At 45.3% G+C, this 14,368-nt stretch overlaps 1 protein-coding gene across 2 annotated transcripts in view; it reads right to left on the reverse strand.

The window, feature by feature from the left end:
* Nucleotides 1–14,368, reverse strand: part of LOC130109517 (proton myo-inositol cotransporter-like) — a 142,581-nt gene that overhangs the window by 55,142 nt on the left and 73,071 nt on the right. For both annotated transcript variants that reach the window (XM_056276446.1, XM_056276444.1), the window contains exon 4: nt 11,582–11,690. In XM_056276446.1, the coding sequence (XP_056132421.1) occupies nt 11,582–11,690 (109 nt within the window). The remainder of the gene's footprint in view (nt 1–11,581; nt 11,691–14,368) is intronic.

Below are 14,368 nucleotides of genomic sequence, written 5' to 3' on the forward strand. Positions count from 1 at the left end.
AGAAGCACCTGTTCATTGTTGTTAAGGTTGTGACTTTATCACAATTCAGTCTGCTCATCTTAGCTTTTTTTCTTTATCCGTTGCCTTCCTGTTTTATTTTTAAGTACTCGCCTGTCTGATCGTTTCAGTTCCTGCCCCTGACTTTTGCCTCCAGTCTGCCCCCGAGTCTTCCACACCTGATTGGCCGATGCCTTCCGTTCCCTGATTGGCTCCTCAGCATTAACGCTCCCCTGGTTCCGTCGTGTTCCTGCAAGACTGTCTGGTTTATTCTGCAGCCCAATAGTGCAGAGTTTGCCTCCTTATGAATTTAATCACCTTGACAACCAGATCTAAATATGTAACACACAGACATCCATGTTATCACTACAGTCAACCCATCGCACCAGTGTGAGAGAGAGCTAATGTAGGGAAAGAGTGAAAGAAATGGGAAAGAAAAGTAAGAGTAAGGGAGGATGTAGGATATTTTGTGTACGACCAGAGATTTGTTTTTTACCCGTCTTTTTTATCTTTTTATTTTCTGATCGTTTTACTGTCATAATTGTATCACTGCCGATTATTTGTTCACTGTTTTATCCTGTAAAGCAGCACTTCGTAGACTTTGCTCATGAACGCGGATGTACTAATAAAATTTAATTTTTATTTAATCATTATCGTTTGACATCTAAACTTAGACGTATACATCAAGCTACACTAGGAATGACTGCAGCGAATATCAGTTTCCGTTAATTTGGGTTAATGATCGGTTATGGAGGTCTTATTTATGATTTAGACATAAATACACAAACGTGCACACACACACACACGCACACACGCGCACACACACACACACACACACACACACACACACACACACACACACACACACACACAGGACTCAGAAACAAACAAGGTTAATTCATAGCCGTGACCCTTTCATTACTTCTGACCGTCAAACGAAAAAATCTTTTCCTCGCCTAGAAAGCCGTAAACCTTCATCTCTGACCCCGACGCTCCCTCCTATGGGTAACTCGTAACGCCAGGTGATCTGGAAATATAAGCTCAGTATGCCCGAAACCAAAAAAGAACAACTGCCAAATAACTAAAATGATAAATCTTACTGTGACCATAAGCAAGCTGCTGTGCCAGATGAACTCAACCATCAGCTCGAGCTTTGGTCCACGTTTGATATCTTTAATATGAGAGGACACCACATGCCCGTGCCAGGTACACGTTTAACTCATTCAATCAATATTCACAGTACTATGATTTGTTTGAATGTACAGTCCTTTACTGGTTATAATTGCAGTGACCGTGAGCTCCAACAGTGTTAAAGCATGAGGGAGGGGGATGGGGGAGAGAGGGAGTGGAAGAGAGGGGGGAGAGGGGGGAGAGAGAAAGAGAGAGAGAAAGAGGGTAGCGAGAGAGGGAGAGGGAGGGGGAGAGAGCAAGACAGAGAACGCAAGAGAGAGGGTAGAGAGAGGGGGAGAGAGGGGGTGGAAGAGAGAGGGGGGAGAGAGAGAGAGAGGTGGAAGTGATACACAGAGAGAGGAAGATTCACACTTCCTGCAGGAGTCGTGACATTATCTCACCTCTGCTCTATTCATCTGTCTCTGTCACCTTCTATCTTCCACTCAGTAAATCCACCGCCCTTTACACCTGCTCTCTGTCTGTGCACTCGAGCTGTCTTCCAATTAAGAAAGTGCCACATCCAACGTAAGGACGAAGATGTGCTCGAGTCGCTGCGTCGGGTATGTTTTCACTGACTGGTTGGCTGGGTGACCGGCTTAGACAAACACAGAGCAACATCTTTGAGTCATGGAGGAGAATACAAGGATCAGATCAAGACTGTTTGAATGTCAGCATGCTAGTCTCTCTCTCTCTCTCTCTCTCTCTCTCTCTCTCTCTCTCTCTCTCTCTCTCTCTCTCTCTCTCTCTCTCTCTCTCTCTCTCTCTCTCTCTCTCTCTCTCTCTCTCTCTCTCTCTCTCTCTCTCTCTCTCTCTCTCTCTCTCTCTCTCTCTCTCTCTCTGCCCTCCTGTCAGTTCTAATGAGTGAAACCAGCTGGCGATAGGGAAGTCTCATTTTCTCTGTAAGCATCTCTGATTTACTGGCTCCTATCACCTCTGACATATCTCACAGGCTAATAGGGCTAGCCAGGCTGCCGAACTACAAAACAACAACAACAACAACAGATTGGTAGACCGAGACAAACAGACGAGCGAGTGATTTAGTGAGGTGAGGAACATACAGGTGGAGAACCAGACAAAGCAGGCCGAGAGATGGTCGCGCCGAAAAATAGACTCATTAAGACTGCATTAGAGATATGTGCAAGGATGTTGATGGATGAAAAGATGGATTATAGGTGGAGAGACAGACAGACGGAGGCATTGAAGAAGGTGGCCACCGGGAGAATAACTCCGATGGAGACGTGCAACCTGTCAAGGTAGGCTGACAGAAAGACAAATACATTCACAGAGGTGCGCCGACAGGCTGACAGGTACGAGCACAAGCAGACAGTGGAGCAGGCGTGGTGATAGAGACACATGAGTGGTGTACAAGTACCCACACATGCATACAAACAAGCAGGTAATGGACCAAGCTGAACACAGTCAGTGTTAAAGTAGTGGCAGGCGACACCAGAAATGACGACGCAAGTACAAAATGTGTACTGCTACAGATTTCGCGCTACTGTTTGAACCCCAGTTAGGACAAACAGTAGCACGCTCTGCATGAGTGCAAGTCGTGCAAACCAACTTTCAATTTCTAACATCCAAAGGTTTTTTTTTTCCTCACTGCTATTCAGGATTCGTCAAATATATGGAAATGTAAAGAATGTGCATCAAACTCCATGTAGTTTTTTTCCAGATGCACTGTTGCTAGATGGCACACAACATGCACTGTGTTCACAGTTAACACGCAAGTCAAACGTTCAAGTGTTCAACCGATCAAGCAAAGGTCTAATAAGGACATTTGCGTTGAAATCGTCGGTGCATAAAACCTATTCAACGGAAACACAGGTAAACATGTCTTCTTGATTTATTGTACAGCCGAGGTGTTTTCCCAGTATTTGAGAATAAATTCTGAACGAAATCAGAAAATGAAAAGTTATGTTGCAAGAAAATGATGGACAGCTTGACTGTCCCCATAAAATTAGCAAGAAGACCCCATCTTACTGGGTCATGAATATAATGACATGATGCTAACCAGTAAGGAAGTTATTACTCTGAAAACGCTGGGTAGGACTGCAGACAGCATTGAGCGCCGACTCCGCCATCTCCCAGAACCTTCCATCTACACAATCCAATCTTTTTTCAATCAAGTGTTCTTGTGTTTATGCACAACAAATTGCACCTGATGCCGATCCAATAAAGTGGTAGAGCCTCAAGTCATCTGGTGTGACCGGTCTTATCACATCCAACGACGAGGGCTCTTGCACACCAAGGAAGGGCAACTGCTGATGTGTCTTCAGCAGCTTTTCTTTTTTTTGGCCCCCCCCCCCTCTTTTTCTCCCCATTTGTACTCGGCCTGCGTTCCGAGCCGTCCTGGTTGCTGCTCCACCCCTGCCGATCCGGGGACAGCTGCAGACTACCACATCCATCCATCCATCCATTATCTGAAACGCTTATCCTGCGCTCAGGGTAGCGGGGACGCTGGAGCCTATTCCAGCCGTCATTGGGCGGCAGGCGGGGAGACACCCTGGACAGGCCGCCAGGCCATCACAGCCCCCTCCCCGACACACACACACACACACACACACATCATACCTAGGGACAATTAAGTACAGCCGATTCACCTGACCTACATGTCTTTGGACTGTGGGAGGAAACCCACACAGACACGGGGAGAACATGCAAATGCCACACAGAGGATGACCCGGGATGACCCACCAAGGCTGGACTACCCCGGGTCTCGAACCCAGGACCTTCTTGCCGTGAGGCAACTGCGCTAACCACTGCGCCACCGTGCCGCCAGACTACCACATGCCTCCTCCGATACATGTGGAGTTGCCAGCCGCTTCTTTTCACCTGACAGTAAGGAGTTTCACCAGGGGGGATGTAGCATGTGGGAGGATCACACTATTCCCCCCAGTTCCCCCTCCCCCCTGAACAGGCACCCCGACCAACCAGAGGAGGCGCTAGTGCAGCAACTAGGACACAGACAAACATCCGGCATCCCACCCGCAGACACGGCCAATTGTGTCTGTAGCGACGCCCGACCGAGACGGAGGTAACACGGGGATTCGAACTGGTGATCCTCGTGTTGGTGGGCAACAGAATAGACCGCCACGCTACCCAGACACCCTGTCTTCAGTAGCTTTGAATAAGTTATCACATGGCAGTTGACAAGAAAGACATTTCAGCAGGTCAACTTATCATTACTGTATGCCACTGCGGCTTCGATGTAGACTAAAAGCAGCAAGGAAGTACAGCTCACAGCAAACAACCACCGCCGTTGTCCCGAACATGCACAGATGGACAGACCTCGGACAGATGCTGAAGAAATTCAATTGCCTTAGCGAGACGACGGTCCACCTGTACACTATCTATCCTCAATGAGCACGGCACCACATCTTCGATAACTTCCCAGTTCGGGTCAGCCTCCATAAGGGAGATGGTTTGACCCCTGCAACCCCAAACTCACAAATATTTGAGGGCCAATTCCACTCTCACGGGTTGTTCGTTTGTTTTTGAAGGTGACAAACACAGAGACTGGTAGGGAGACAAACAGGGAGACAAACAGAGAAACGTATAGACAGGCTGGTAGGAACACAAACATGCAGAAAAGCCAGGCAGTCACAAAGGCAGGCGAGACAGGCTGACAAATGAGCGGTCGGACAGACGGAATAATCAGACGGACAGAGACCGGCACGGGGTTTCAACGGCAATGGACTTAGTGTGCCAGCCCTTCAGTCTGCCTCACAGAGACAGAACAGAGAGACGGACAAACGGGGAAGTGGATAGATGGGCAGTCAGTGAGACAGGCGGACAGAGGACTGTACTGGCACAGAGAGGTGACAAATCCAGTGTGTCACCTCTGCTTGCCATGGCTGCCTTTCAGCAACCTGGGCTCTCCGACAATCCCAGGGTACTTAGGCACAGACGTACCACATGAAAGTGCATGCACACACACACACACACGCACAATTGTTCTCACTTCTGACGGTTGCTAAGCAACAGGACAGAGCCACATATTGTTTACAAATCCGAGAATATAATTTATCTCATAGGGGTGGAGAGACGGAGATAGATGGCAAACTCTTTTTCCTCCGATGGACCGATGGAAAAAAATTATCAAAGTGAAGAAGTCTTCACCTCGCGTCTTCACAGCCAAGTGGGCAATAATGCAAGGACGCCGTAATGGAGCCGGGGGGATCAAATATCACGAGCGACAAAAAAAATCTTCTGCTTCCCAGTCTGACAAGACTACAGGAGGTGTATCTGCGTCCAGATCCGGAGAGTTGATGTGTTTAATGGGAGGCTGGCAGCGTAGAGAATGGGAGTGATTCAGGATCAACGCTTTAACCGGGCCTGCAGGTGCTCTGCAATAAGTTATACGTCTCCGCAACTTTAATATGCACATTAATTTCTCATGACTGTAAACAAGGAAAAAATGTGAGGGCAATTTTTTCACCAAAACGCCACAAGGCTGTTCTCAAACTTGTAAACCGAGGATGGACGAAGAATGGACCTTCCTTAGCATGGCCCTTTATGTATCAAGAGGCAGGTTTTAGTGAAGGGTGATGCGGTCTTTCGACAATGGCCTTGTAGAACCTGATAATGTAATAAATCCCCGATAATGTAATAACCCTGATAATGTAATAAAAAATGCACTTGAGGCCATTGAAAATGCAATAAGGCCATTGAAAATGCAATAAAACCTGATAATGTAATAACTTCCTGATAATGTAATAAAGTATTACATTAACAGGAGGTTATTACATGATCAGGTTAGCCTTCATTTTGCAGGTCCTGATAATGTAATAATTCCCCAATATTGTAATAATTTAACAGCAGACCACCTATTAATGGGTTCAAGTGGTGATACTGTGTTGGCAACTCTAGCTCCAGAGCTCTAGCGTCACCAACAGGTCAAAGTTGGACATGCATGAATGTTTATTAACTTTTGACCTGTTTATCCGTTTTTCACAACCACTGTATCACTGGAGCTGGTAGTTATTTCATGGATCCAAGGTACTATGCATCCTGATGAAGTTGCCTAGGTCTTTGGAATTTAAATAGCCCCACATCATCATACAGTATACCCATCACCATACATGGAGATAATCAGTTATCTAAGCTGTTAGCTAGCCTAATGATTTCTCAATGGAAAGGCTGACTGAAATGACTGCACCATGATTATCTCAAGGTATCTCAAGGTATCTCAAGGTATCGTGGAGGGTATGTGATGATGTGGGGCTATTTTAATTCCGAAAGTCAAGGGAATTTTATGAAGATGCATAGTATCCTGGATACTATATACTATACATACTATATTTTCAAATAAAACCATTTATTTCTTTCTGATATATTATTCATTCAGAAAGAAAATTGGTGTCCTTAAAGGTGGATTTTTCCTCATTTGTTTAATTAAGGCATTAAGATAAATTTCCAAAGGGTGATTTTTTTAAATTCCTCTTTTTAGCCAACTTTAGCATGGGGTGCCCAACCTTTTGCATACCACTGTATTCTGTCTAATCTACAGTACATGAAACTTGGCGCATGATCTTCAGGCCAACTTGAACGTGTAAAAAAACTTTTTTTTTTCCAAATTTCAAAACAGCTTGGCTGTGACTACATGGCGCAAATCAGAAAGTAAGCCCATTTCTGAGCTACCCTTTAACATATCATAATCAAACATGGTACATACAATAGATTTGTGACATCATCCTGGGCATACCACAAAAAAATGGTGACCTTTGACCTCTGTGGAACGCTGTGTTTAAACTGTTTATTTATTTCAACACACAACAAAAGTTATATTCAAAAAATCCAGTAAATTAAAGTGTTACTGTACCAACAGTTTTCTGAACTGGCAAATGGATGTTTTGTTTAATTAATTTCAACACACAACAAAAGTTACTCATATCCAGAAAAGCCAGAAAAATATAATGTCACCGACAGTTCTCTGAACTTGTTAAATGGCAGTGGACTCCAAATGCAACAACTTTGTATTTGTTCATTTCATTTCAACACACAACAAAAGTTACCCATGTCCAGAAAAGCCAGTAAAATATAGTGTTACCAACAGTGCTCTGAACTGGCAAGTGTCAGTGTACTCCAAATGCAATTTTGTACTTGTTTAGTTATTGTCAACCCACAACAAAAGCAACCTATCCAGAAAAGCAACCTCAGTTTAAAGCTATCATTTTAAAACTACTTCATGGTTGATGTCTTCATCATGACTATTTTGAACATGGATTTGAACTTTCTTTCGGCATCCAGGCCTCCACCACTCCTTGTGGTCTCCTTGAAAAAGAAGTAATACAATATGAATGTTTTGAAAAAGTTATATCAACATACTAAATTCTGTATATAGCATAGATATAACCTCACTTGCCTCCTCTACTTCCAGTATATATCTCTGACTTGGTATCTCCCATGACGCAGATACTTGAGCACAAGCCATGCGCTCATCCAATGACGATGCTTGGCAAAGAGTTTCTTCAGGCGTATAGCCAGACCACTGTTGCGACCACATTGTTTGTATAACTTCATCATACTTGTGCATTCTTCTGCTGAATTCTATCCCTGGACCTTGTATTTGGAGCGTTTCAGATTTCTCTTAATGATGATCCCTTGGACAACTGAATGCTTTTTTGTGACACGGTTGTTCTTGTGCCTTATCCTCACCAAAACCTCTTCATTCACATTGTAGACAGACACAGTTGTGGATTTTGTTGCTTGTAGGATAGCTCTCCTCACCAATTCCTCATTTGCATTGTGTGCCTTTTGCCAAATCATTGACCTTTTCTTGTTAAATGATTTTCTTTCTCTTCTGGTCGGGACAGTGCATCGGATATCAGCATGGCCCTCTCTATTCTCAGTATCATTGTTTGACTGTAGGACAATATTAGACTTTCTGCCATAATACACCTCAAAAGGGGAGGCCCAGCCAAGTGTCTTCTTTGGATCATTATTCAGAATTCTGGTATAATCTGGCAAATGGTCCACCCAGTTAACACCACGCAAATTCAACAGGTCATGCAACATCTTTTTCCTTAATGTTCGATGCATTCTCTCCACCTTTCCTTGGCTTTGTGGGTGGTAAGGGGCACTCCGAATGACCTTTACTTTCAGGGCATGCATTAATTTTTCCACTGCCCCGCGAAACTCCTTTCCTTGATCGTGTTGGACTATTTTTGGAGTACCATGCTCATTGTAAATCGCATGCAAGTGCTCAGCAATTTCACTGCTGGCCTTGTTTTTCAATGGCTTCAGCCAAACATATCTGCTGAACACATCTTGCACCGTTAGGATGTATCTGTACACTGATTTTCCACATGTTACTCGCCATTTATTCATATCCATTAAGTCAATCTGATGTCTCATTTGAACTTCCTTCGCTGTTATTGATTTGGGGATTGGTTTATTCATAAATTGGGCCTGTAAATGATGATAATTCCTGCATTGGTTGAGTTGTGATTGGATCCTTGCCTCACTGATTCCTTTGTATTTCTTTCTAAAGAGCATCATTAGTTTTCTTGCCCCGGAGCCTTTCGTGTTTGCTACGCCATTCTCCACCAAGTCGGGAATTGAGCCTCTTTTTGCCACTCTCTTTCCATCACATAGGACAGTCTTGCCATCATCGCCTAGAGAGAAGCGGCCCCTATTCCCCCAGAATCTTATAACAGCATTGCGTTGCACTTTTGTTCACATTTTAACAGGGACATCAAACTTTCCTTGTAGTAACTGGGAGATGGTTTTGTAGGTTTCATCATCCATTGGCTGGTGACCATAACCACAGCACATGGCTACAAGAGCAAGTAGCAATATAATTCCAAGTTTCATTCTGTTGAAAGATATGTAGGCTATTATATTCATTAAAATTAGAATGCTGCAATCTCCTCATTTACTTATGGATGTATGACTGCAATATGCATGATTATTATTATAGTAAAAATGAAAGAATGACAAGCATGGCTAGCATGATTACTGTCCTGTTATTAGCATTAATGCAAATCCTAAAAGTATGTTTTCAAATCCTTGATATTCTGTCCTTTACAGCATTATAACTTTATAAACTATTAATGTCCTAATTTGCTGAGTTGAACATTTGAGATGATGTAAGACAAACCTTTTAAAATGATCATGATCCAACTGAGAAAAAACATGTGTGGAAGTAGCTTGGAGGTAGCTTTGAGGAAGAGTAGAGCATTCATGCACATCCAACTTTGACCTGTCGGTGGCGCTAGACCTCTCGAGCTTGCGTTGCTTAAACAGTATCACCACTTGAATCCATTTATGGGTGGTCTGCTGTTAAATTATTACAATATTGGGGAATTATTACATTATCAGGACCTGCAAAATGAAGGCTAACCTGATCATGTAATAACCTCCTGTTAATGTAACACATTATTACATTATTGGTAAAAAGTTTATTACATTATTGGGAAATGCACTTTATTACATTATCAGGAAGTAATTACATTATCAGGTTTTATTGCATTTTCAATGGACTCGAGCAGATTTTTATTACATTATCGGGGTTATTACATTATTGGGAATTTATTATATTATCAGGTTCTACAGGCCTGCCTCACAGTCATACAGCTACATATATTCATACCTGTGAGCTGCTCAACTACAGTGTTCTGCTGTTGACCGCTCTGAAATTTGCACAAAACAATTGGTAGTTTTGTGCTTTGCACCAAAAGGCACATTGGCACTGCTGTAGGAGTCAGTAGCATGTCTGCTGTTCCCAGCCATTCAAAAGGAAACGTATGCAAACACACCCACGCACACACTGGTGACCTTTGTAACAAGCTCACGTTTCTCATTGTCAGGCGACCCCTGTCTTCATAATTGTGCGTGCCCTGGCAGCTTGGATCCTGTATGCAAAGCTTCCTCTCTACTTCTTATGTATTTATGGGTGACTGACAAGAGATTTTTGTCCTGGATTCTCCCCAGATCCAATTCTCAGCGTAAGCGACAGCATCTGTTATGGCCTGACAACGGCTCTGTGATGAGCAAGGCTGAAGAAGCAGAAGTGCCCCCACTGGTCAGGGAACCACACCTGCACCCGGTCAACCGCACCCATCCATTCATCGATTCTCCCCCAGTCAGCTCTGAGCCGGCGGACTGAACGAGGCACCGGGATGGCGTTATAACACAGCCCTGAAAAGAGGGGTACTTACATGGCACTCTGGAAGTAACTACCCCACTTCCCAGGTTTGCATTACATCATACCAGACAAGCGGGAACATCCATTTTTTCACCAGTGTTGCATGTTCTGACATCTTTGTTCATTGTTGGTGTGTAATATACACATGGCCTTTGTCTGTAGTTACACGATTCTTATCCTGTAGTATATGCTTGCTGGTAGTCCATCGAGGCCGATGATGACAGCCCTCCTCATTAACGGTGTGTTCTTTGATGACTGTAGAGTCCAATTCTCGATCCACAAGTTTTATTGCACATTGGGCATATGAAGTCTGTGTTAGTGGGGGCAGGCATGGTTGTGTGTCTCCTTAGTCTTTTCTGTTGTTTTTTCACATTCCTCTCCATTTCTCCAGCGGTTCTATACCTCTGTAGCAGATCTCCCGTCAGTTGGAACGGTTGATGGCAGCTTGCTCCAGTCTCAAGGGGGCAATACAACACTTCTCCAGCCATGTTTTTAGCTGGTCTTTGTATCGCTTCGTCTGACCACCTGCGGCCCGGCGGCCCAGATGAAGCTGTCCATACAGGACTTGACGTGGCAGAGGTTTCTGAGGCATCTTGATGACATGCACAAGCCAGCACAGTTGGTGTTCAGCGACTGTAGCTTCTGTGCTCTCGCATGAGGAAAACGGTCACGCCACGTGATCCCCACGACTCGCTGCAGACACCTTATGTGGAACCGCTCCAGCAACCTTAGGTGGCGGCTGTACGGGACCCAGGCTTCACGGCTGTATAGGAGAGTTGTGATGCAGACGGCTTTGTAAATGGTAATTCTGGTGTGCAGGTGAAGGTGTTTGTTTTGGAAGACCTTACGCTGGAGTTTGCCGAAGGCCACAGAGGCTTGTCTGAGTCTATTATGAGTTTCGTGATCGGTGCTGCAGCCCTCAGAAAGGATGCTGCCCAGGTATTTGAAAGACGGAGCCACTGAGAGTGGTTGGTGTTCTTCAGTGAAGACAGGCATAGTGGGTGGGGGGCTGGACCCCCATTGGCTTATAATGGAGTACATATATATATAGACACTCACACACTTGCCCTGTAATTAATTGGGTGAACGATAAGGGTCAATGGGAATAGTTTGCTATCTTTTTATATCTAATAGCTCTCGGAGAAGGACTCAGCTGTCCAATATATTTAGGGGAGCAGTGATTCGACAACGCTAACCCGCCAATCCAGCAAACCTCAGACCTGCGCTGGTTAACTCAGCCAAAGGCTTGATAGTCACACTCACATGACGGTGTTGATTCCCGAGAGCTGCTGGAACATTTGAAGACCGCAGCCCACCAGGAGGGCTCTCCGGGTGGGGGGGTAGGACAACATCCGCCAGATCACAGGGCCATCTGGAAACACACACATATACACAGAGAAATGCACACACACACACACACACACACACACACACACACACACACACACACATACATACATACATACATACATACATACATACATACATACATACATACATACATACATACATACATACATACATACATACACACACACACACACACACACACACACACACACACACATTGAGCCAATTTAATTTAAAACTCAGCATGCCTTTGATAAAAAAAAAATAATCACAGCAGTTAATTTGTAAAAACCATTATTACCAGCACTGGTCAGAAACACAAATCATCTATGATGAGTTGTTGTGTGACCCTCCAGCCAACCATCTATCATCTACACCTGCTTAATCCAGTCCAGGATTGCGGTTGAAATTGGGTGAAACCAGCCGGGTGAAAATCGAAGAGACACCGTGGACAGGCCCACACACACAATCACTCACAGACACGGGCAACACACTCACGTAAAGGATAATTGCGATATTTTTTAGACTAAAAACCTACTAGGAAACCAGGCTACCATGAGGAAACCTGCTCAAACCCCTCTGTTGTTGCCTACCAACATGGCGATCGCCGGATCGAATCCCCGTGTTACCTCCGGCTTGGTCGGGCATCCCTACAGACACAATTGGCCGTGTCTGCGGGTGGGAAGCCGGATGTGGGTATGTGTCCTGGTCGCTGCACTAGCGCCTCATCTGGTTGGCCGGGGTGCCTGTTCGGGGGGCGAGGGGGAACTGGTGGGGAATTGCGTGATCCTCCCACACGCTACAACCACCTGGCGAAACTCCTCACGGTCAGGTGAAAAGAAGCGTCTGGTGACTCCACATGTATCGGAGGAGGCGTGTGGTAATCTGCAACCCTCCCCGGATCGGCAGAGGGGGTGGAGCAGCAACCGGGACGGCTCGGAAGAGTGGGGTAATTGGCTTGATACAACTGGGGAGAAAAAGGGAGAACCGGGAGAACCCCCCCCCCCAAAAAAGCCTCTGTTTCCAAGTATCTCCCCCGCTGAAGTGTCCTCGGGCAAGAAATACTGTCTCGTGTTGGAATGAAACAAACATTCGCAACTAGCTGTGGCCTTTTTGAGTCCCGCTCGGGCGGCCCTGCTGTGGCAAGTTGTGTGAAGGCAGTCTGTGATCTTGGTGGCATGGCGTCAACAGACAGGGAGCTCCTTGGGGAAAAGCAGCCTTAATGGGATGAGAGCACGGCTGGGCAGGCACCGAGCTGTCAGATAAAGACAGAGATACGGGGAGTACCAGCAGATCAGAGAAACAAGCATGAACACACACACACACACACACACACACACACACACACACACACACACACACACACACACACACACACACACACACACACACACACACGAACCCTAAAACATACATCGGGGCTTCAGTGTAATATGGGAGCAGCTGTGTGTGGGAGGTACATGTTGCAATACAGAACATCATCTCCTTTAGCGTCTAGACAGGTTGGGAATACTACTCACACACACACACACACACACACATCTATTGTGCACACATCACATTTGCACACATGGAAGCACACTTGTCTGCTTAACTGTCTGATTATTTTGCATGAATTTTTGAGGAAGTCCCGGTTCAGCTTCTAGAAAATATAACTCAAGACATGATGAACAGTCTAAAGAACAGCACATGTTGACACAGTTTTCATCAAACTTGTATATATTTTTTTTGCTGTAGTATTTTTTTTTCTCTTTTGGATTTTTCTCCCCAGTTGTATCTGGCCAATTACCCACTCTTCCGAGCCGGCCTGGTCGCTGCTCCACCCCTTCTGCTGATCCGGGGAGGGCTGCAGACTACCACATGCCTCCTCCGATACATGTGGAGTCGCCAGCCGCTTATTTTCACCTGACAGTGACGAGTTTCACCAGGGAGACGCAACGTGTGGGAGGATCACACCACTCACCCCAGTGCACCGACCAGGACACATACCCACATCCGGCTTCCTGTCCGCAGACACGGCCAATTCTCTAGGGACGCCCAACCAAGCCGGAGGTAACACGGGGATTCGAACCGGCGATCCCCGTTTGCTTTAGTATTTTGAAAAACCCCTAATATTGTGTAGGACTCTACACGATAACAATATGGGGGTCCATAGCAGTGTTGACGTGAGTGAACATTTCGACATTTTGGGCAAGGCACAATGTTGATCTTATTGGAAATATCAGAGATCACCGCGAGACCCGGGGAAAGATTTCCAACTGCAGCTTTAATCTGAAGCAGAGGTCCAGCATAACCTTAGACGGCGAGGAGGAAGCGAGGAGTCCATGGGATGAGCCCATTTCCATTCACTAACCTAGTAAAGAGTGATTGGTTGCTCCTCAAGAGACCGGAGCACAGGGCGGCGATCTGATTAACCGATGAGCAAATCAGGATTCATAGACCCTAAACCCGGCAGAGAGTGGAGAATAAATGGCAGCCTGAATGAGGAGCTAAATTTACTTATCCAGACACACACACACACACACACACACCAACACAATCAGACAATCAGTCATGCATACACAGTCTGCAGCCCTGTCTTTCTCACACATTCCTCACATACAAACACACATAAATTAGTCACATGGTCTCATTTCCCTCAAAAAACAACAAAACCAACAAGCTACCAGCAATCTGATCAGATGGAGCGCTGACGAAAAG

The sequence above is a fragment of the Lampris incognitus genome, chromosome 3 (assembly GCF_029633865.1).
Source record: "Lampris incognitus isolate fLamInc1 chromosome 3, fLamInc1.hap2, whole genome shotgun sequence".
Lineage (NCBI taxonomy): Eukaryota > Metazoa > Chordata > Actinopteri > Lampriformes > Lampridae > Lampris > Lampris incognitus.